The following is a 24729-nucleotide window of genomic DNA, read 5'->3' as shown; positions in this document are numbered from 1 at the left end:
AATTAGCCCTTTCCCTCAGTGGAAATACATAGTGCTATCCATCACAGTTTGGGAAGTGACACAAAATGAACACAGACCAGGAAGAAACAAACAAGCATTTGTTAGACAGACAGCAGTTGGTATTTCCCTGCCAGGACAACCAGGCCGAGTCCCCTTTTCTCCATCTCTGTCTACGACCCATTCTGTGTCCAGCCTATGTGTGTAAGCATAGCAATAAAAGAAAAACAATTCAGTGTCTGAGTCACCAGACTGCCATCAACTACCCCACGTCCCTGTCCCAAGGCAGTATCAGCTATGTCCTTGGCCTATATAAATGCCTATAGCTTCTCCAAATGCTCCTTAATTATCAATCTGCATGAATACAGAAGTTCTGATCCTCCACAGCCAATCTACTCCTGTGCCTCCTGCACCTCACTTCTAATGCCCTGTCAGAATCTTTGCACACTTCCTTCTACATACTTATATCCTGTTAATGCCCATCTCGTACTGCTTTTTAAGGCTGAATAAATCTTTTTCCACACAGGCCATTTTCTTCCAACTGCTGGTAATCCTCATTGCTATCTTCCTCTGAGGGAAAAGATTTAATCTTCCTGTCTTACAGATATCTTTTTTTCTCAGTATGTTGTCCTTTTTCTTTTTAATGCAGCAATGTCTTATTGTATTATATTTGGCTCCTGACCCACACTATGCCTACACTTTCTTGTACGAAGAACTGCTCCTTTCCTAGTTATTCTTCATTCAGTGTTGTCAGTGATGCCTATATACATGTAATACCTTGCTGTTACTCATTTTTGTTCTCTTTTCTACAATTCAGCAAGCTACCTTTGGATTTTAGACCTGTTTTTCAAGGTATTTCTGAACTTTCTCAAACTTTAGTTTATCAACACCTTGTCTCAGATGCCTGGCTTCTCCACCTGACCATCTGTCTTGCACAGCTTGTAGGAAATTATCTCTAAGGCTCTTGCCTCCTTCAGGTTTGGTCAAAATAAGCCAGGATCTCTGAAGTTCTCCGAGCAATGCAGTGCTACAATGATGTTCCCTGTGTTTCCATGGAAAACCATGACAATAATCTCCAAATAGACCAGGCCAAGTGACAGGGCAATATATGATCCAATCCACCAGCTGTTTTTGACATCTTGCCAGCTTACAGACATTAACTCTGAGCAGGCAACATTCTTGAATTACAGCTATGCTTTCACACAACAGTTATTTCAAGCCTGATCACATTGGCTTATGGGGATCTACAAATGTCTCAAAGAAGGTCTTTTATGTGGTGTGAGAGGAACTGTGGTAAAAGTGAAGTAGAAGGGGAGGGGCAGGTGCAAGGCTACTATACAGCCATTATATTCCACCCTAAGTCGGAAGCACAGTCTTGGGTAATGTATACTGAAGATTCACACTTTGTTCTCCCAGACATACCCACTCTGATCCAGTTTTCAGGATTTGTGGAAATACAGGCCACTCATTTTTAGCTACTTCTTGCTACTTGTGCCTGTTGATTCAGGGGCTTGCAGTTTCCTAAGTGTTTGCTCTACTTGAAAAAAATTAGTTTGCTCAGTAAAGTAATCTCAGTCTCATTAATTGGAGGTCTCCTATGTAATGTAGTCTCTCTGCTCCTCTAAGAGTCAAAACTCCTGTTACCTGTGTGAGTGAGAAGTTATCCGTACTATATTTCACAGCATTATACTGGCAGCCGCATCCTTCTCCACAAAGACGATGTATAAAAAGGCAAACAATATTTATTCCAAATGCAATTTAATGTTGCAAAGTATTACATGCTTTCTACAACCATTCAGTATACACTTCAATGAAGATGGGGGGGGGGCGGGGGAAACCATCACCACTCCTTACATACTATTTAGTGACTGTGAATTCGGCAAACATTTGCCATCACTGAAAGCCAAACATCCTTTCTTAAACAACCTAAAGTTTAACATTCAAGGAATGACGGATATCACAGACCAATATACAGAATCTACATTATGCTCAACACGCTACTGCATCCCACTAATTGAACTAAAATACTAATTACACATAAGGACTAGAAACCCATTCACTTCCTGCTGGCAGGGGAAAAAAGTGTTCTAGGGCTTTAAAACCTGAAGGCACCTATACATAACTTTATAACTCCAACATAATAAAGCTACTTGTGTGCATATCTATTCAGCTGTATGATCAGAGCAGTGCACAAACGCCTTTGCATGCCAACCACATACTACTTTGGGAAACACAACGTTACCGTGAACAGGAGCCTTAGACCAAAGAGCAATCTGTAAAGCTGTGAATCTGGTAAAAACTGCATGTTTTTTTAAATAAATGTAGCTTTTGTCAGAACATATAAATTTAATATTAATTTATTGTAAAGTGCAGTAGCTACATTTAAAAGTGGTGGACTGCTGTTACACTGTAATACTCCCAACCAGTTCTACAGTGGAGCTTTGAATATCAGATAGAGATCTTTGCTCACAGAATCTCCTATGAAGAGTACGAAGGCAAGAGGTTAGTTAATAAAAATACAGGAGATGATGCATGGCCTGTACCTGCATTCATTCACTTCTGCAATAGCTGAATGCACTACTGCCATTTTTTAAATTATAAAATTACATCTCTGTGAGCAGACTACAGTGCAGAAGAGGTAAACTGACAGCATGCTGATTAGAGCCCTTTGAGTCAGAGGTCGCTTTCAAACAAAATATTAAGTAGGAAAGCTCCAGTCATTTTGAGCAGTACAGTATGGCTACAGATACTGATTTCCCAAGCAATACTGAAAATAACTTATTTACCATAACATAATAATTTAGCAAAAAACATTTAAAAAAACCTTACTCAAAGCAGGGCCATGTCAGGCATCAGTAACCTTAGCTGGGTTCCAGCCAGCAAGCCTATCTGTACAAGGATATAATCGTATGACTTTTAATACCTGAGAAGTGTTTGAAACAGAACATTTCATAATTAGGGAGAGAGGAAGGAAAAGGAAAAAGCAGCTGTGTTTCAAAGAGTAACAAACATTACTGTATGAATTTTTACAAACAAGTTTCATACAAAAATTATATGACTGTGTGTCCAAAAAACATGTTTCTCCCAGACAAATCTACTAGCAAGTGGTATGAATCTGCATTGTTCCACTGGACAGATCTTGTTGCTTTTATGACTTGTCCATCAGTCTGATAGAAGGCTACTTACCTGCTTTGGAGTTCTCAAGAAGACAGTAATTTTTCCCACTAACAACTTTGCTTTAAGTGTAACAGCATACACCTTAGATGTCGTTTTCTAAGCATAAATGTGAGTACAAAAGTTATCTGAAAGGTTTTACAATGCCTGAAAGTTAATTCACCCCAAAGTTCTTGTTAAAAGCTACTTTCCTAAAGATAATACTGTATAGAGTACATTTTCACATTGATAAAAAAGAAGTACAATATGAGACTCCTTAGCAAAACAAAACAGAGGAAATGGTATTTCCTGGTCTAATATTAAAAAATGAAATATCACTTATTAATAAAAGTGATAAAAGACATCCAAAGCCTTAACCCACTTATAGTTCTGATATTAGGTGGAAGGTAAGCAGACCCTATTTTCTCCAAGACTGCAGCTAGTAAAAATGCAAGACTCAATGTCATATTTCATTGCTCACTGAAATCTAAGTCTTCGGCTTGGTTTTTAAGTGGTTATCTACTTTTTTCTTAAGTATAACTAGCAGAGCACTGGACTATTGTTCATGTCACTTTGCAATGCACTGGTGAGAAGTTAACTCTCAAATCAGACATGCTGCTAGGCACCTACAAGTTTTTGTAGTTTAATCACACTGTCAATCCATGCTGACCTGAGCTCTTACTGAAGTTAATGTTCGCACTTCCATATGAGCTTCAAAACCAAATTCAAGACTAAATGTGTCTGTAGAGGTAGAAAGGGATTTCTGTGATGTTTCTGCAAGAGGAAAACATGCAGCATATAAATGTCCACAGGTCAGTGGAAATACAGAAAAATTCAAAACCCTTGAACTCCTATTTAGTTTTAGGGACTGCGTCTTCTGTCAGCTATTTCCACATTTACACGGCCTAACTGCACTGATCCAGTCACCCAGTTGCAAACACTTTGCACTGGTCTCCTGTTGTACTTGGGGAAGCAACCACATACTCTGTGATCCAATGTCATGCACAGCCAGACTCCCTGTGTTACACACCAGGCTGGGAGGTGCACGTGCTTCGAGCACACTCTTGTGGCCATGTGCAACCATGTCAAAATCAGAGCTGACAAGGACACAGGGTGGCACGTAGGCATCTTGGATGGGCTTCTTTTGCAAAGAAGGCCTTAAGCCAGAAATGACTTATAAAAGAAGTGACTCAAGCACCAGAGGTGACCTACCACAGAAACATCATTCATTGACCCTGGTATTTGGAAAGAGCTTTTATCAAGAGAAATGTTAACGCTGAAAACACGGTGCAAAACAGAGCCAACCAGAGAAGCTAGTGGTTACTTTAGCATTCAAAAGCCTCAACCTTCCTGCTTCCACTCTCCTCTCCTGAGAGAGGAAAGAACACAATTGCCTTCTCTTTCTAAAACACCTGAAGTACTGCATATCTTAAGAAGAAAAAATACAACCCTATTCATTTGTCATTATTTAAATCCTGTCTGTGCTTGAATATAAGTTGAATATAAGCTCCATCCCCATTCCATGGCCAACTTCATGTAATTTTCACAGGTGATTTCTTGTGTGCGCAGAGGAGTGTGACGTAGGGAATGCCAACGAATGCCCATCTTTCACTGGGCCAGAACTTTATGACAGGGCCCTGCTCAGGGATCTCAGAGGCAGCATCGAAGTAAGCAAAGCAGACACAGCCCAGGTACGCCGCGAGGCAAATCAAAATGTGCCTAAGAATAGACACCCACCACCGCCACCACCACCCCCACCCCCCCCGAAAAAGAAAAAAATCAGTAACATGACTTCAGTAAAGTAATCAAATATATCACCATGTTTTAAAATCAGTTTGTCCTTCACTTTGCTCCCGAGTCCCCCATAGAGTTGCTGTCTGCCCTTTGCATGCAGGCAAAGAATACAGAGAATAAGGAAAAAACTACAAAACTGTAGCTTATCCTTGGTCTAAACTGCAGCTTTTTGGCCTCTCTGCACCTGACCAATTTGTGTAGAAATGCTGACATATGGCACCTTGAATAAGACAGCACAATTTGCTGGGTGGTAAAAGAGAAAAGGCACCCCTTCACTGTTCCCCCACTTCACCCTCAGTTGTTAACAGTGGAAATTTAAGCTTTCACAGTCACTGCTTCAATTGAGCGGTGCTGTGGGATTTTTAGTAACCAGTAGGGCAAGGAATTCAGTTACAATTTTACCAGTAATTTTATCTAGCACTAACCAGAAATAGCTACCTGGCAGCACAGAATGGTAATGTGGTGAGGACATTATCACATTTGAATCAAACCGTGGAGTTTATACAGAACACTTACCATACACAGTGCAAGTAGGGGAAGTTAAATGAGGACCAGATCTCACAAAATGCTTTGTCACTGATCCAACAGAAAAGTGCTAGCATCCACCAAAGACCTGAAAAGAGACCCAGTTTGTATACACGGAGGTTTTCACACCTGAGGAGAAAACCACAAAGAATTTGTTATAAAAAAACCAAATTTGCTTTGTAAGGGCAGCTTTATGCTTTTTGGCTGTATGTATTTTAGGGTAGGATGAGGGTTTTTTTAATTGGTTAGTTTATTTTTTCCCTTACATGTTAGTATTGTACAATGTAACAGTTCCAGAGAACTTCTAGGAGCTTCTAACCAGAGGGCCCAAAGAAGCATGCTTCAGTAGATGGTGCAGGCATCCCCACCTCAGACAGAATTCCTCATGTTGACCAAGCTGTGGTTCTCTCCCTCCACAAGAATACCAACTTGTTCATACAGAGGTACACCAAAGAGAAAGAGAACACAAAACATTTGCTGTGGTCACATGCAGCATAGTCTGCAGTTGACCATCACTGAATAAAACAGCAGATGACAGAATATTTGCATAGCATTACCTGTGTTGCAGGTCTGCTCAAAAGCTTACAATTTTATTTCACTATATGGTGCTTTGATCTTTTCCATATCTTGAAACTATCATAACAACCATACAGCTTTGCTCAAAAGAGTGAAAATCAGGAAAAAGGAGGCATCAATACAATCTTCAGGTCCTAAAATGCTATTAAAGTCAGCCATTGCTGTCTGGCTACACTTGTAATTTTGGGGTTAGGCCTCTTGGTGCCAGTATGTGCAGCTCTGCTGTTACTGATATCTACAAAGCAAAGCTAGACTGGCACGCAGCCAGCCCTGTGTGGCCAAGGCCTTCTGCAAGAACAAAGCTATGATTTGGGATTTCTACCCCTGCCTTTTGTTCTTCTTGTTGTTAAACTCTTGGTGAACTTCCCAGGGATCTGAGAACTGTTCAGTGCTCTTGAACAATTCTTGCTTCAATGAACTGCTCTTTCAAGGTCACCGATATGACCTCCCAAAGCACTCCCAAACATACTAATCATATGACAGAATAATTTGTTTAAAGTGACTTGTTGGAGCTACGTCTCAAGAGTAAACCAATAAGCCAAATCTCTAGCCAGTATAACAAAGAATGCTCAGCCTTAATCAGGGTTACAGGCCGCTGTCTTCTGCTTCTATAACCTAGAAGGAAAACAAGTCAAGGCCAAGCACCCCACAGTCCCTTCCTCTGTCCTAAGGTCTTCAAGAGGGGCTCCTCTAATGCACACTCATCTTCTATGTCTTACACCTCTGCCAAAAAGTTACTGCAAATGTCTCCATCCTTCTTCCTCTCCAGCAGATCGCCAGACAACCTTTCTCTCTGCTCCAATCCGGTCACCTCAGTAGACTTGACACTGAATTACCAGTCTTCTTCCACACAATTCACTGCTCTTTATTGCATCTGGACAGTGAGGAATGCCTGTAACAGGTCCTTTAAAGGGACACTTCACCTTGTGAAACTGAGAAGCAATTAGAATTTGTATCCCTGGAGGAGGGAGCTAGAATAGGCAAACACGTCCTTACTGTGTTCACTGCAGTAGTATTTATGGTCCCTGATCTTTATTCATGGCTGTCCTTGACAACTGACTAATACAGTGCAGCACAGACCAAAAAGCTCTTTGGTCCTTCTGTCTTTCACACAAAATACTTGTCAGCCTGAAACCTGTTCTCATTTGGTACATTTACAGAATTCTAGTTTTTCCAACATTTACCTCTGTCTCCATACCCACAAACAGCCTACAAGCCACAGGCTACCCTGCATTCCCTGTCCAGGAAGTAGTAATGCCAGCTCTGACCCCAAGCTAAAATTTGTTACTACACCCTCCTGCACGTGTGAGATGTTCTCCAACCACTCAGGTGGAGGAGGACAGGGGCAGAGAATGACTCCTGCTTCTCTGTGGTCAGAAAGCAGAACTGCCACTGGCACCAGGGCTTTGCTAAGCATTCGGAAAAATTAAAAACATACACAGAGTGCTCTGTCCTGGAACACTTTTCTGAACGTTCTGCGAAAGCAGCAGTATACCTGGCTCTGGTGTATTGCAAATGAAGAATTAGTACAGTTTTCCCTGTAGGATATTTTTTTCACTCTTGAAATGCTATTTCAGTTGACATATTAACAGGCATTTTGGATTTAGAAACTCCTAAGGCTGAGCAGAAGGCACATTTATAGCTACTGGATTAATGACAGAAAAGCTACCAACTGCCTAATCTTGTTGGCAGAGGATTTTCTCCAGTGTCCTTTGCACAAGTTGGTTTTTTAAGCCATCTATAAATAATGTCACATTCAAAATCATCACACCTACCTTTATAATTTGAAAAAGTGCTTCAACTACTGGCCTAACTGTAATCTCTTCCACAAGAAAGGTATCACAATAGTTGTTTTCATACCAAAAACATCTACAGGACTGCCACACAAATTAATACTCCACTTAGCATATAAACCAAAATGGCTTTTTTCTTAGGCTTCAATCCTCCAATCCATTTGGCAAACTCCCAAGACACAGTCAGAGGAGACAGGGCGTGACCAAGTTGGCTTCAAGATTGTCTGTGCTGCATACTGTAAAAAAGGCTTGTTTCTCTGAACTAGTGTCTTTACATTTCAAAAAGCTACAAGAAGCATGAAGAAAAGAAAGGGTGAAGAGAATTTCAAGTTGCCTACGAAGCTCCGGAGGGGAGTCACATGAATTTGTCCTTACACTCTTTCATGAGACACCCCAGTAAGAAATACATCCAAGCTTTGGCACAGTTTTATCAGTAATATTACTGGTAAATCCTCCTCATTTTGGAGGATTAATGCTTCTACCAAAAGGCTAGATAGCATGGACCCCTTCATAAAAGAAGAGGGAAAAATTGTTATTGGTCAAAAAACGCTGCTCTATTAAGCATACTGGGCTTAATTCTCTTCCATTAATGCTAAGGCAGATGTACAGTCTCGCTCTTTGTAAGAGCAAGATGCTAAACCATGTACCTAAGTGGATACATGCATGGATCAGTTTTGTACATTTGACAGATAAAACTAGGCTGCTGCAATGGGTACTTGCGCATTCTGACAGAAGTGTGTATTGAGAACATGGAAGCTTTCCTGGCCTTGTCTGAAGGACATAAACAAACATGTGCCACTGCGTCCCATTTAAAATAAGAGGCTTGGCCTCAAACATTCAGCTCCTTTAATTAGTGATCATACTTGTCAATATCTGACTAGTTTGAATACCAAGAGGCGAGGACAATTAACCTGCACGGTTCACGAGTTCAAGGCTGCAAAGGAAAACTGAAAGCTTGAGGAAACTGTCCCAATGCAAGATCAGCCATAGAAATGGCACAGATTGTAATGACAGGTTCACTCAGTACCACTATCAGGTACTGCAATTTATTTTTATAAACTTAAGACTAAATGCAGGGTGTACTGCAAAAGACTACCCTAAGACAGAAAGAATGAAGCACAATGAGAAGAGCACAGCCTGATGATCTCTGCAATACTCCTGGGTTTTCTGTGATCACCCATCATAAAGTCTTCAGTTCCTCTAGTGACTCTGCTTCAGAGGGCTGAGGAGACAGGGGACTGCAAAGCTTCCTACGTGCCACTGCTTTTACCACAATGAGGAGACGTAACGCAAATACCACCTGGACACTGACAAGAAACATGGACCCAAACCATTTCTTTTATTTCTCAATAGACGTGGATGCCAACCTGTGACGTGCTCCTTCCCTACTCTAGTCTGATAGAAACTGGACCCCACAAAGCTTGCATTTCCATTTGCACCTTTTGCCTGTACAATGCATGGTGTTTAACACAAACAGCAGTTTCTGCACACACGGGTGTGCTGAAGCCATTTGCTATCCAAGGGACTGGGCTGGTACACACTTCCACCAGCTTTATTTTCAAATGTCACAGCACCCCCAACAAAACATACCAGCTTTTCTTCAGACCAGTGCATGTTGCTGCATGCCAATTAACTGCTTGATTCATTTTGACGCAGGTATCTCCCTTTATACCCTAAGGAATATTTTTAAACTGTTAACTTAGCCTAACCTTTTAGTCAAGGGAAAAAGGGAACTGTGGGCATCCTGTGCCTATGAAGCAGGGCTCCCCCACTGCCAGATTTTTAATAGGAGAATAGGAGTGGACAGACCTGAAGCTAGGGTAACCTCCACTTCTCAAGGCCCACATGTCAGCTGAGTAACAATATTCTAGCATCTAAATTGGAGAATAGTTACATGCCTGATGATGACTCACTGAATCATACTAATTGGATGATGTAGTTATTGGGCTTGGACCAGCAAACCAAAGGAACCATATCCACTGATACCATCCCCTAGGAGAGGGTTTTCTGGGGGTTTTGGGGGTTTTTTTTTCTGATGGTTTGGTTTGGTGGTGGTTTTGGTGCATTTGTTTTTTCCTTTCAAAACACATGAAGGGATTTGTTTGGACAGAAATGAGAATAAATTTTTACAATTTCTTTGTCTTTCACAGACAAGTATGCTCTCACCTACCTTTTGCTCTTTTGATCGCCTCCCACCCACAATACTTCCTACCACACACTCTACCCTACCAACTCTGCATTTAAGAACATAATGCTCTTTTGTGACAATATTATCTCCTCATCAGGGACAAATGACAGGCAGAAAATTCTCATTTGAAAACACAGTGGTTCTGATTCACCAGAATTCTGTACAAGATTGACACCAGCCTAAAACAGGAATAACAACAGGGAGTTTTGGTCTACCATGTCACAAACTTCAAGCAAAGAACAGAAGAAACTACTCCGGAGGCTTTCCTCCTTCCTTCCCCAAATCCCTGTTTCACAGCCAAATTTCTGCTGCAGACTGCCAGGACTCAGATGTGTAGCCCCCTACTGACTGTGGTAGCAGAGAATGGGAGAATCGCAGGCATTTTAAATAATGCTTAGATTATTTTTTTGACTGCAAAAAGGGATGAGATAAGTCATCTCCTCTGGTTTTACAATTACATATCTCATTTCAATCTCCTGGGGATCAGCATAGTTTAAAATAAAACTTTTTATTATTTGCCTTTGCACTTATGGTATTTTTCAATTAATTCCTGGGCATTACATCATCTCAATGCACAATTAAGAGGGCCGTATGTCACTCTGGGTCCCATTTTAATCAATTCAGAAGAAGGTTTATCTGTGCCCTTAATTCTCTCTCAAAAAACAGACAGGGAAACTCCACATATTTTAGTAAGATGCGACCTTTCAGAAGGAGTTTTAAAAAGCAAGTAGACATACCAATTCCTAGATTTGATGCAACAGTATTCAATCTTATGAGGCACTAACTATTCGTCCTTTTAAGTTTCTCAGGAGCTCATGGCTGGAAAACTGACATGCAGAGAGTCCACATAGATTATTTAGTGTCACAACCAGATCTCCATTTGCCCTTGGTTCCTTGGTATTTTCATCAAAATGAGACACCTCCACCAACATTCTTCAACTACTGACTTTCCTGTCTACAACTAAATTCTGCATTGTTTCCCCAAGTTTCTTTGGCCACAGAAGTAAAGGCTGCTTAGCAGGAGAGCTAATGAGAAAGGACTCCTGAACACTTTTACAAAATATCATTAGCAGAGGCTTCCACTGTCTGGAGAAGCAATGGTAGAATACGGTAAGGTAGCAAACTGGAGGATCTCTGTTCTAACAGGAGCAGTCAGAACGCTGACATTTGGTCCTACTCTTGTTTCTTTTGATGGATATTTACATGTGTAATACGTAAGAGCCAACATAAGCTGTAAAATCCTTCTCAGACACTGGAGAAGAGGGGGAAAGGACAAGTTCATTTGCTGGTACACATCTGGTCCTTTTTGCAGTGGGTGAAAAGACGCAGAAAAAGTCTCTGGACTGCTGCTGGTATCACTGTCATGGTAGGACACTTTGAAATATTAAGATCAGTCTCAGGTTCTTCTCTATTTGTTTTCTGGTTTTATAGTTTCTAAGGCCCTGACTGACAGCTATCCTTTACAACCTAGTGATTATCTTTGTCAGTCCAACTCCATCGTATTATTCATATCAGAAGACAAAGTGGTGTAAGATTCACAGTACAACTTTAAGAGCTGGAACATCTTCCACACATGCTTGGGCCTTGCTTCACATTCCCTCTAGCACTAGGACCATGCAACCACCTCACCCTTATGCAGAATATATAGCAGAAACACTGTCAGTAGAGTGAAACCCTTGCCCTGATTCCACAATAAACAAACGAATTTGAGTTAGATCAGGTTGCAGCAAGAGATATGTCTCAAGAAGACAGACAATATCTGACCAAGTATAGTGGCCTAGGAAAAAAAATATCCTTGCCAAAAATGTCTGATCTGGCAGAGCAAGTTTATACCAGATCTGCTCCTGCACATGAAATAAGCATTTCTGATCTGCTATCACAAACACTGAAGCCAGATCTAGTGTATCATCACAGGGTGGCCTAAGGATCTCAGAGGGCAATGCTACATTCAGCAGAAATGTACTCACCTCTTCAACTCAGCAATGAGCAAAGCCGTGCAGGGAACACCCAGAGTCATTAGTGAGATGTTGTTGATGGCAGGCTTAATGAAGGCGAGGCAGGTAGTAACTCCAGACAGCACACCCACGGCAGCTTTAAATCGGCTCCTGAATAGGTTTTTTGTGGGGAGAAAAACTCCTTTTAATTCAAAATTTTTACTAAAGCCAGAAATCTTAAAATTATCTTAATCATGTAAAAAATCTAGGTTTCTCTAGGTGTGTTCAGGAGGTGCAATGACAACATGCATAAAATGATGTGGACCTTGCACAGATTTGCATGTGCATGCAGAGTTAACTGCATACACAAATCTTCACTGGACTGTGGTCTTCTGAAGCAGCCATGTGTATGTATACATAGGCATGTGCACACACACACTAATCACTGGTTTCAAAACCCAAAGGCCACACTACAATATTCCTCCTCCCATAGTAAGTCATGAACAAGCCCATCTCAGGACATAGCACTGTACTTCCTCAAAGGAGTGTTGTGTCATCATTCTTCATGCTTTTAACATAGATTGTAAGGATATTTTGTTACCATTAGTGCCCCAACTTCTGAAGTCATGTTACAGTCTATTTTATTTTCTTTTAACTCTTTTAAGGCTTAAAGATACTGAAAACTACAAGGTAAATAAGAACATTTCTTTTAACCAAATTCAACTGTAGGTGAGGGATTCCCACACTTTTTAAGGATTACAGTTTGGTATATTCTTAGCATAAATGAAATCACAGTTGGGCCCTATATAAACAGCCTGACAACTTTTAAATTAAATATATGTTAACTGTTGTTTAAACTTCAAGTTTCCATCTGTGGCAGGACTATGGCAGACAGAGAATCATCACACTGCACTTTAACTACTGGCCTATAGCTTTATAAAACTAGTTCTTTGGACAGATGGCTCTTCTGTCCTTAATTCTATGTCTTAAGCAGCGTGTCAGTATACTTGTCCAGCACCATTGCCTGGCCACAAGTGTCATCATCTTCACCTAGCTCATTCTATCTGCCTTTTGCTTTAAAGTTTTTCTTCCTGCTGGAAGGCAACAAGTTACTTAAGTAGGAAGTGCTGGTCTAACGTGAATGCTTTAATGACTAAAGACACCACAAATTGGTCATGGTAGATAATAACTTTTGCCACTCTGAAAATCCAGAGTGTGATGAGGATGAAGAAAGTGAAGACCACAGTAGTGAGCACAGGATAGGTATAATATTAGAGGATTAGTTAGGCAAAGCAAAAAAACCAAAAATATACACCAAACCTGTTCTGATTTAGGGTTTGTTGCCCAGTATGTCTTTCCTCTGTATGCTTCAGAAGGGAGTCAAGACCTTAATATGTAATTGCCTTGACACATTCTCAAGAAGCGTTCTGAGAAATTCAGGACAGTGGACATTCTTTACCTCATCTCAGGATCTTTAGGAATCAGTTATAACCTGGGAGATTATTATTTATAGTTTTAACACCAAGTTCAATAGAAAGAGGATTTCACCCAAGAAGTATTATTATTCCTTTCAAAAGGAATACAGTTTAACCTCTTGACCCATACTATGAACACATCCAGCACACAAGAAGAAGATAGTGATAGATGACATATAACAATCCCCTTAGGCTTCTCAGGAATAATTTACATGAAGTCACAGAGATTCTTCAAGACATTGAACTCTTCCTCACTTGAACTAATGTCTGAAAGTCACGTCATCGACCGAAACACCCCAGTAAAACCTGTTTGCTTGTTAAGTTGATGGTGTCCTGTAATAGCACTGTGTTACAATATGCAGAAGTACTAAATTCACACCAACATGACAAAGCCATTGGACTGCATGGACTGCAGAAGGTAATTCAAGCTTGCACTGAGAAAAGTATATCTATTACAAGGATGGTCAATCTAGGCATCAACCTTCTCTCCCCTGTTCCCTACAGCAACTTCTAAACAGGCACAAGTCAAGGAACCAAAAAACCAAAAAACCCCAGATAGTAACAGTATAAGAAGATAAGCAGCAGCAGCCTCAGCAATTTTCAGAGAGAACATTGGTGCTGCAGTTCAAACCCCCCCATTACCTCAACTTCTCTACTGCAGAAAAGAGCAATATGTACAAAGATTATAGCGTATTTTTTAGAGGGGTACAAACCACAACCAGATTCTTTAGACTGGCTACAACATGCTTTTTTTAATCCTGCAAGAAAAAGAGAGAGAGAAAAAAAAGTCCTTTTACAACTACAAGAGGCTTCCAAACATGTAGCTTTTGAATACTTACACACCATCCTTAACCACTGCCTTAAATATTCAGATGAAAATCAGCTGACTTCCATCGGTCCACTTGTGTGTGCACTTTAGGATATATAAAAGGAAGAGGGAAAGAGGGTTTTCCTTACTTTACTTTAGACACAGCTTATATCAACCACTCATGCAAATGCCTCCCGAGAATCAACAAGAACAGGGACTTCCAGAGGCAAGTCACCTCATCTCAAGATCTGAAGCAACTGCAAACTCAGGAATTCTGAAAAAAATGGCTGAGATACAAGCAAAAGGAAAAGAATGGAGTAAGAAAAGATAGCAGTGGCAGTGGTAAGGCTGGATGATAACTCAGTGCCATTCTGTGCGGATTTAGGTGTTAGCATAAGATGTTTCAAGAAACATAGAAATGTATATGTATGATTGTATGATTACCGGTCATTCCGAAACACTCTGGGCAGGTACCTCCTAGGGAACCACATGGCAAGAGCACACATCAGGACCCAGAGAATAGCCAGCTCATCCAGCATCTGGCCCAGGAAACTGAGGGTGGCGTGAAAGTAAACAGATCCAATTCCTGGAAGAATCAATCAAAAGGCAATATGAATAGTTGCAGTACTGGATAGACCAAAACACACTGCTCATGTTCAGAACTTCATAGCAAATGCTGGATACCAATCAGTCTAGAAAAGCTTAAAAAGAAGGAAACCAGAAAAAAAGCGCCTATTTTCCTAAGAAGGCAATCAAAGTCATCAGCACCTCATTAATTACGATGCAAACATATTACAAAAACAGCAACTAGAAATGCCAGCTTCTACTAGAAAAGTAGATGTACGTGAAAAAATATCGGTGGTAAAGTTAAATGCGAAACCAATTAAGAAATAAAAGCCAAATGCTGCTTCTGAATTTTCTCAATAGCGCAAGAATGGTAAGGCAAAGATGAAAAGCAGCATCTGATGACTGTAAACCATGATACAGGTTTACAGGTGGAACGTGTCACACTGCCCCACAGGGCTCTGATTACCCCTTTAAAAGTTTCCAGTGCCTCCAGGAATGAAAAACGTTAAGAATCTCACATCTACAAACCAGCTAAGCCTTTGGGCCTTCTCACTACAATGCAAAACCTCTTATCCTCTTCAGATGTGCTGGGCCCTTCGAGCTCTCATTTAAGCAACAGCAACAGAGGAAGGAGGGTCAGCACTGCTGTAGAGTAAGCCCAGACACAAACAAAAGAAGTTATGCAAAGGAAGGATAGGAAAGGAACAAGAACTAAGGCGAAAGTTTCCACCAACCTCATATTGCAAAATGCATTTTCCTTTCAGAAACTACGGCTGCTTCAGCTTCAAGCAGTTCTAGCACGCTCCTCCTCAGACGTTGGGATTGCTTTGTTTTGCAAAACAATAAAGCAGGAAGAACTGATTTCCTCTTTCAGCTCATGCATGAGCAGGCAAACAGAGACTAACCAACTTACCAACCACAACGAGCAGAGTCCATATTAAGTATATTCCGCTGTTGAAGCAGGTTGCATATTGACGGAACAAGCACATACATATGGGTGGTAAAACAAAAAACAATACGTTGCTTATCTAGGAGGAAAAAAAAAAAGGGTATCACAGGACAGAAAATAAACAAACCTTAAATATTCACGGGCTGCCTAAGATATCAATAAAAACATTGTGTTATCTAGTGAAGCCCCAGCTCAACAAATTATGGCCCTCAGTTTCTGCCAAAGCTGAACTGTTTTTGCAAAGCATGAACTTGTTTTGTTTAACATCATTAAACTAATAATAGATAAAAACTTTGAGCAGCATAAAACATGGCTAGTCACATCTTTAGATTACCTTTCAAGTCTATTCCCAGAGGAATTTTGAGAGTCTACAAATATCAAGACTGTTGCAATTCAGGAAGCCTACAAAAGCAAGCAGCTGAGGAACAGGATGTCCTGTCAATTGACCTGTCCTCTCAATGGCTGTCAAGCCTAGTATGAAAAAAGCACTAGAAGTACTGGCACTATACAAGGCTAGTCAAGCTTTGTGGCAGTCAAGTCACTGAGAAATAGCTATTGTTTGGAAGGTCTGAAATACAAAGCAAAGCTAAAATAGTTAGAAACCTTTTTGTGCAGGGTAAAGACAGCCTGAAGCTGTAAATCCTTCATTTCTTCTCTTGGTTCTCCATTACAGAAAAACTGAATATGACTGAAAACTAGTTACAGGAAGGTAAAAAGGCTGATAATTCAGACCATTGCTAGCTTTTTAAAAATTTAATACGTAGGAGTTGAACAAAGACATATTTTCTCTTTCTTACCAACAATCCAAAGCATGTTTCTCTAGCTAAAGGTTAGAAACACTCCGCTGGCTCTTATCAGGAGCTGCCACAGTAATGGTGACTTGGTTTTCCCCGGAAGGAGCTGCCAGTGCTGGGGCTAGCTGTGGCATTGTAACTGAGCAGTTACGGAAAGACTCTGCTGCTGCTTCACAACAGGACAGGGGGCAGGATGACTTACTCATGTTCCGCTGCCTAGCCCAAGCACAAGAAAAAATAATCCCCAGCAATGTTCCCCTGAAGTGGAGAAAACAGCTCTGGGACAAAAGCACTCCTTTGGGGCAGATCCCCTCTTTGCAGAGACCTATGAACTTTTACTGATATTAAAGAAAACCTAGTGGAGAAAGGATTCAAGAACAACACATGAAGGCGGCATTTGCCCATTCAGCTACTGTTGTCCACCACTCAACATAATCTGAGGACAGAGCTTACAATGATTAAAATGGACACATACCATGTAACACTTGCAAGGCTCATCAAAACATACTCCTAGGTTGGCATTCAAAATGACAATAATTACAGAAGCAGTTTCTCAGCACTGTCTGCTTCATGCCTGACACCTTCCCTCACACTAAAGGTACATCCTCACAGACAAGCTGTGTTTCCTTCCAAAGTCCTGGCTTTCAGATGTCATTAAAATAGTTAGAAAGAGCCATCACCCACGCAGTTTGTAGCTGCAAATACTACGCAAATCTCTGCCAACAGCACCCTGGTAACTGGACACAGCCCAGGCAAAGACTTGCTAATGCATAGGGCTCCTTGCAGTCAGGCCACACCACCGACCAGTTAGGCCAGGGGAAGGTGCCAGAGGGCCATCTCCCACTGGGCTGGGACGTGCATTCTGAACCAATGCAAGGGTTCAATCCTCTCACCAATTACCAGCTCCTACGGTGTGTTTTGCCATGTAGGAAGCCAACATCATAAACCAGACATGAAAAACCTGCAGGGCACCAACTGATGAACAGTGCCATAGACCAAACATCTCTTAGTATGAATAAAAGGACCCTTCTTATGGAAATCCTTTACCCCACCAAGGTGGCAAACTTCGCCTTTGTCGTTCACAAATTGAGATGGTGGAAGATGGACAACAGGGGCACCTGGCAATGTCAGAGTGCAGGATACTGCACAACCCTGGGGAGGCAAGGTAAAGACTGAAGAGTTATTTATAAAGTAATATCCTACTTAGCAGATTTTAAGAGGCAGATCAATTTGCTTATTCCCTGTAAAACAACCTACACATTCGACCAAACAGGCTCACTCAAGCATCCTCCATCCATAAAAAACCCACCAGCCCCATGCAGCAGAGACTGTTAGCAACACTGGGAATACAGCCATGGACCAGGATTCCAGTGTATGATGTGCTGACACAAACACAGAGCTGGGGGGCTCCTCTCACGCCAAAACAGGTAGGAAGCACATACAGTGACTGGTAGCAGGGATGACAGAATATGAACAAGTCCTCTGGGGATCTGGGAGCTTTCTACACATTTTAGGCTTTTAGCCACAGCTGGGCCAGAGAGGTGTCGGGAAAAAACAGATGGTTATAAACAAAGTGGTGTGGAAGAAAACCTTTCCATCTCTACAGCTAGAACTGACCAGAAACTCAGACAAAGAAAATCACAGTCTATAAACATTTGGCTAGGAAGTCCTTAATCAGCCTAGGAACAAGATGACAAAGGAAACACACTTACTTTCCACACCTGTAGCAATGCAGGTTTATACTCGTGATTAGACAAGGGAGCAGTTCTGCTCTACAGTAGTGCTCTGCTGGCACTAAACTCCTGTTCATGCTGCCTGCAAGTGCAAGAAAACCCTTGCAACCTGGAGTTTGGCCATGACTTGTACTTTTTGCAACGGCCACCGGGAGGATTTTCCTAACGTCATAAAAGTTGAAATAATTTTAGTCCTGAAATTCATTTCTATTAGGTTCACACAAAAAAATTATAATAATGTATCTCTTCCATGCAATAGCTTAGTACTATTTATCATATTCCACAAGTTATATTCAAATCAGGACCTGGGAACATTTTCTGAAACACTTTGCTTAAGTTGTCTTAGTTTCAAGTTCAGTGTCAACCAGATCAACACTAGATCTGATCTGCTGTTTTTACTCTCTGATATCAACCTGGCTCCCTGAGAGGAACACACCCTTAGATATACTGCAACTATTAACACCACCCTTTCCAAGCAAGGCAGGCACCTACCCATTTGGCTCTGGTTTCACAAAGTCATGTTGCAGGTGCAATTTTTTCCATAATATACAATTGGCCTGCATGGTTTGATAATACACAATTCAAATGCTGATTCAGTTTAGTGCAAAAATTAATAACAGGAGTACAAAGAATTTCTTTTGGGATCTGCAAAAGGCAACAATTAAAAGCTACAGTTCTGGAAAAAAGGTAAGCAGACCATCAATAACAGTCTGTTCTCTGGCTTCATACAGTCCTGGAGGTTTTCCAGCTACTTAATTGTATGAAAAGAATATATGACATGGGCCACAGAGGGAATGCCAGAGGCTTGCTCAAATTATGAGCACATAACTTCACTCACGTCTGGCCACAGTCCTGACACAGGACGTTTCCTACAGTCCTGCCAAAGCTCAAGTATTCTTTACTACCTAGTATGTCTCCCAGACAGCAGCTGTAGCATTCAGCCACCACGGCAACACTTTTATTGCACTACCTCTTCGTCTGGGGAAAGCAAAAATGGATTAAGTAGCTCTTGGTGAGTCCAGAGGGTTTGTATCTTCTATATCCTGATCCATGAGCATGCCACTCACATACACTAAAAGACTTTTGTAGTAAAAAAGATGATGTAGAGGGAGTATGAGCATTCTTTCACAATCTTAAGACTATTTGATAGCTGTTTAAAACTTGTATCTCCATGCCACTAGGGAACAAAACCACAGGCAATTCCCTCTTTAAATGGAAATTTGACAAGAAATATGTATTACATACACAACTGAATGCAACACACCGAACTGCAAAGTACTGACTTTACTAGCAATAGAAAAAAAATGTTACAGTTGTCAGGTGTTTAAAACACAAACAGCAGCTTCTTTTTGTAAATACCTCTGCACAGGGTAAATTCTTCTCATCACATGGAGGCATTTGCAGTGTAACCCTACTTCAGAACATAAGCATCAGGACACATTACTCACTTCAGGGAGGAAAAAACCAAACCCAAAACTAAAACCAAAGGAAAAGCTAGTTTTCCTATAACTACACTTTTAATCTGAGTTAAAAAGAGTTTCATGGCCTGTTTACTGAAAGAGTGGAACACCTGAACACAAAATCACATCAGTCTAGCTCATACATGTTTTAAAAAACCAGTCTGATCAATTTGTACAAAACCTCTGAACAGATATTCTTACTGATTTAATCCTGTTGAGCACTTTGGTTTGCTTTTGACCTAAATTGAGTTAAATTTATGCATAACAGATGAAGATTGAGTCCCACCAGAATAAATAAATGATTTTTTAAAAATAGATTTCAGATAAACTCTTCCATGTTGCTGCTTACATGAATATTGCATGAGACCTCAACTGCAACTCTGACTTCAGCCATGACAGTTTAAAATGTGGATTAGCAAGGTTTTAATATACCGCTTAAAGACCCAGATGCTAGATTCAGGTTGGCTGAAGAGTCCTTCCTGTAACTTCAAGTGTTTGAATCAGAGTCAGAACTGAACCATCTTAGAAGGAATAAAATTTAAACTTCTTGTGGTTTAACCCCAGCCAGGAATCACGCACCACACAATCGCTCACTCATTCCTCTCTGGTGGGATGGGGGAGAGAATCAGAAGTGTTGAAGTGAGAAAACTCATGAGTTGAGATAAAGACAGTTTAATAGGTAAAGCAAAAGCTGTGCACACAAGCAAAGCAAAACAAGGAATTAATTCACTACTTCCCATCAGCAGGCAGGTGTTCAGCCACCTCCAGGACAGCAGGGCTCCACCACACATAGTGGTTACTTGGGAAGACCTAACTCAAATGTCCCTCCTTCTTCCTTTTTCCCTCAACTTTCAGTGCTGAGCACAATGTTATACGGTACAGATCATCCCTTGGGTCAGTTGGGATCAGCTGTCCCAGCTGTTTCTCCTCCCAGCTTCTTGTGCACCCAGAAGAGCACAGGAAACCGAAAAAGTCCTTGACTGGGGTAAGCACTACTTAGCAACAACTAAAACTTCTCTACCTTATCACCACTGTTTCCAGCACAAATCCAAAACATAGCCCCATACTAACTACTCTGAAGAAAATTAATTCTATCTCAGCCAAAACTAGCACAGGATTTCACTGAAGGTACCTCTTAGAGTGGGGCCAAAATTTCCCAACTGTCCTATGAACATCTGGCTTTTTGGGGACACAGTCACACAACCCCATCAATCCACTGCAAGTCACTGTCTTAATTTTCAGAAGTTGCTAACACAGAAGTCAAATCCTTACAATGACTTGTTACTACTGAAGAGGTGCTGAACACAACTAGTCTCAATGTGGCCTCTTTTGTCCTCCCCTTTTAGTGTACAGCTTGCTGGTTTGTACACAGCTGCTGGAATACAGCAGGCTTTGGCGCAACCTTTTTGTTGTCCTTCTCTGTTAACCTGTCTGGAACCTGTTATTCATCTGGACATACCTGCAGTTCCTAGCATTTTGCAAGCTTCTATACCACTGCTAAGCAGCTCAGTGCAGTCAGAAGGATACCCATACCCCTGCATAGCTCGCTCCAAAACACACTTCTTGTCTTCAAGAAACTTGTTTATCCTCACCTTTTCCTCCCTTTGTTTTTGGTTCTTGCACAGTGATATCAGACACAAAGAAAGCAGACAGCTTCCCACACACAACCTCAAAACTCTCCTATGGCACAGACCAGAGACCACCCAGACAACTTTGGCAGCAAACTATAAGAAAAAACAACAGGTTAGCAGTGTACACTGTGGAATTACTTGCTCTGTATGTGCAGCACCCCCCATGATACACACTCCAGTGAGTAAAGCCAGACACTGACTTCTTTCTACCACCAGACATTAGCACTCAAAGAACCACAGCCTGAAAGTGAAAGACAGCTGAGACAAGGATGGAATTTGGGGAAAAAAACCCTAAAAGACAATTTCAGAGTACAAAAGAGGCAAAGCAGAAGCCCCTGCTCCTCATTCATGCACACACCACCCACCATAGCACAGAAAATAGACAGGGCACTTGCAGGGTTCACTCTTGGACATGTGTTTTTCATAGAAAGGCAAACTAGCAGAAACCCCGATGCATTATCTCAGTCTGGTGGATCTATTTGTCACTGCAATTCTTTTTATTAACAGGATGTAAGGAGCATTGCTCCCCTTCCAAGATGCATGGTACAGGGCAGTCTGGTTCTGTTGCTGGGGCTATTTTCACAAGTTCACTCCAGCAACTGCCAGGTATTGGGATGGTGCGAGAGGACTCAAGTGAACCATGGCTAACTGGAAGGAAGCAATAATCCATTAGTCCTCTTCCCTCTCCTTCCTTCCTTCAGCTACTTTCTTAAACAGACATCTCTTCTTCTCCCAAAAGTACATTGCTGACTTCATCCTTGTTGTGGTTTAACCTGTCAGGCAGCTAAGCACCACACAGCCCATTGCTCAGCCCCCCAACCCAGAGGTAAGAACAGTTTAATAATCAAAATAAAACGAAGTAATCATCATAATAATGTAATGAAAAGGAAAATAACAAGAGACAGAGAGAGAGAAGCAAAACCGAAGGAAAAAACAAGTAATACAACTGCTCACCAACCACCCACCACTGATGCCCCACCAGTCCCCAAGCAGTGATCACTACCTTCCCAGCCAACTCCTCCCAGTTTATATGGTCAGCATGATGTCACATGCTACAGAATATCCCTCTGGCCAGTTTGGATCAGCTGCCCCAGCTGTGCCCCCTCCCCTCCCGGCTTCTTGTACACCAAGCAGAGCACGGGAACCTGGAAAAGCCCTTGAGTAGCGTCAGCACTACTTAGCAACAACTAAAACATCAGTGTGTTATCGAAATTATTCTCCTAAATCCAAAACACAGCACTGTACCAGCTACTAGGAAGAAAATTAACTCTATCCTAGCTGAAACCAGGACAATCCTGCAACCTCAAGGCAAATTGCCCTTGAAAGCTTTGCATTTCTGGAGCCAAACCTACCTGGATGAAACCCAGTTTTTCCTCCGAACACTAACGCGTTTTTATCCTTGATCCATTGCTGCCCTGCTCATCGTCAGGTGCCTGAGACCTGTGCAAACGAGTACCAGACCCAGACAACTCAGCACAGAAACTTACGCGCTCAGCTGCCGCAGGACCCGGCGCAGCCGAGAAGGACGGGGCCTGCTGCACAGCATCTACTGAACGGCTTGGTATGAGCCCTCTCTACACCTCCCGATTTTACACCTATAAGACCAAACCCATCATTTCTCTTTAATTTTTGGCGTAGCAGGGGCTGGAGAAGGAAGAAGCAGGAGGCGACAGAAGGGCATTCTTCAGTCCTATGAAAGCCCTGTGAGAGACGGGCTCAGTAGGCAGCAGGAGCCCCCAGCGCTCCGGCGGGACCCCCTGCCCACCAGCCCGCCACCGCAACGGGGCGGCCGCCCAGCTGCACAGGTGCCCCCGCACGGAGGCCGTCCTGCCGGCCCAGCCCGCCGCCGCCGCCTCGTACCGTGTTGTAGAACTCGGCGATGGCGGGCACGATGGTGTAGTTGTCCTCGCACCAGTCCACCTCCGAGCTGCCGGCCAACAGCTGGTCCCACCACAGCATCTCGTCCATGGCCCGCGCCCGCCCCCACCGTGCTCCAGCCCAGCCGCGGCCGCCGTTTCGCCCCGCCCTGCCTCCCGCCGGGCCTGCCTGACGGGAGGCCTCTCCGCTCTGCCGCGACGCAGGCAGGCCCGCCCCGCTGCCTGCCTCTGCCGGCCCGACGGGCGGGGCGCGGGGGGAGGCTGTGCCCGCCTTTACACCGGGGCCGGACTGTTCGCTCGCGCGGAGCACTGCCAGCCGGGCGGGCTGGATCGCTCCTTCCCTGGTCCACCGGCGGCTTTGAGGAGCCGGCTGCCCCTCGCAGGTGGCCGGCCGGCCGGCCCGCCCCCTCCACCCTTTGTACGCCTTAGCGATATTTACACCTCGAACACTGAGTTCAGTTTTGGGTTCCTTACTGCAAGAAGGACACTGAGGTCCTGGAGCGTACCAAGAGAAGGGCAATGAAGCTGGTGAAGGGTCTGGAGATCAAGCCTTATGAGCAGAGGTTGAGGGAACGGGTTGTTTAGCCTGGAGGAGGCTAAGAACCTTATCGCTCTCTACAGCTACCTGATGGGAGGTTATAGCGAGGTGGGTGTCAGTCTCTTCCCCAAATGACTAGCAATAGGACAAGAGGAAACAGCCTCACACTGCATCAGGGGAGGTTTCGATTGGATATTAGGAAAAATTTCTTCACTGAAAGAGTGGTCAGGCATTAGAAGAGGCTGCCCAGAGAGGTGGTGGAGTCACCATCCCTGGAGGCATTCAAAAACCATGTAGACGTGGCACTTTGGGACATGGTTCAGGAGGCATGGTGGCGATGCGTTGACGGTTGGACTTGATCCTAGAGGACTTTTCCAAGATTAATGATTCCGTGATTCTATGATTTTCCAGAGCAGTTTGATTGGGAGCAAGCACGGCGGGCAGCACAGGACGGGAGTAGCGCTGCCGCCGCAGCCTGAGGTGCCCGCCGCGCAACGGCCGTGCCGGCGGAGACCGAGTGAGCGGTTGCACGCTCGGGGAAATACAGGTTAATGCAGGCTGCGCTTGTACTGTGCGAAGCATCGGGGGCTTTCTCTCCCAGGAAAGGCCGCGTCCGTCTGACGCGCCCCGCACACCCAGCCGGCAGTAGCCGGGGGAGGTGGGGGGCGCGTCTTTTCCCATACCATACTGCCGCTCCCCACAGAAGCGAGCCCGGCCGAGGGCCGCCCCGGCCGCACAAACACGGTCTCTACCTTGGCCCCTCCCCACCGCAAACCGGCTCCCAGCCCCAGGAGGGTCTCCGACCAGCACGCCGGGCCAGGTATTCGCAGAACCTCCTTTCTCGACCGCTCCCCAGGCAGTGCAGAGCGTACCCCACGAAATCCCACACACGACGAATCGCTCCGCCGCTAACATAAGGAGCCGGCCGCTCCCCACC

At 43.0% G+C, this 24729-nt stretch overlaps 1 protein-coding gene across 3 annotated transcripts; it reads right to left on the bottom strand.

Annotated features, from left to right (window-relative positions):
• Positions 1–3565: 3565 nt before the first annotated feature.
• Positions 3566–24696, bottom strand: ACER2 (alkaline ceramidase 2). Of its 3 annotated transcripts, XM_064437875.1 has the most exons (8): positions 23238–24696; positions 21339–21470; positions 15724–15838; positions 14688–14829; positions 11994–12131; positions 5461–5598; positions 4682–4869; positions 3566–3924 (listed from the first exon to the last, which is right to left on the bottom strand). In XM_064437875.1, exons 1-7 carry the CDS (start codon positions 23343–23345, stop codon positions 4683–4685), a joined length of 960 nt encoding a protein of 319 aa, XP_064293945.1. In that variant the 5' UTR covers positions 23346–24696; the 3' UTR covers positions 3566–3924; position 4682. The 3 variants fall into 3 exon arrangements, with proteins under 3 accessions (XP_064293945.1, XP_064293947.1, XP_064293946.1); XM_064437877.1 differs by lacking the exon at positions 4682–4869 and having other exon boundaries at positions 23238–24691; XM_064437876.1 differs by lacking the exon at positions 21339–21470 and having other exon boundaries at positions 3566–4869; positions 23238–24687.
• Positions 24697–24729: the final 33 nt, after the last annotated feature.

This window comes from Phalacrocorax carbo, chromosome Z, assembly GCF_963921805.1.
Source record: "Phalacrocorax carbo chromosome Z, bPhaCar2.1, whole genome shotgun sequence".
NCBI classification, from domain to species: domain Eukaryota; kingdom Metazoa; phylum Chordata; class Aves; order Suliformes; family Phalacrocoracidae; genus Phalacrocorax; species Phalacrocorax carbo.
The sequence above is the reverse complement of the archived record's forward strand: the minus strand, read 5'-3'. Positions and strand labels throughout refer to the sequence as shown.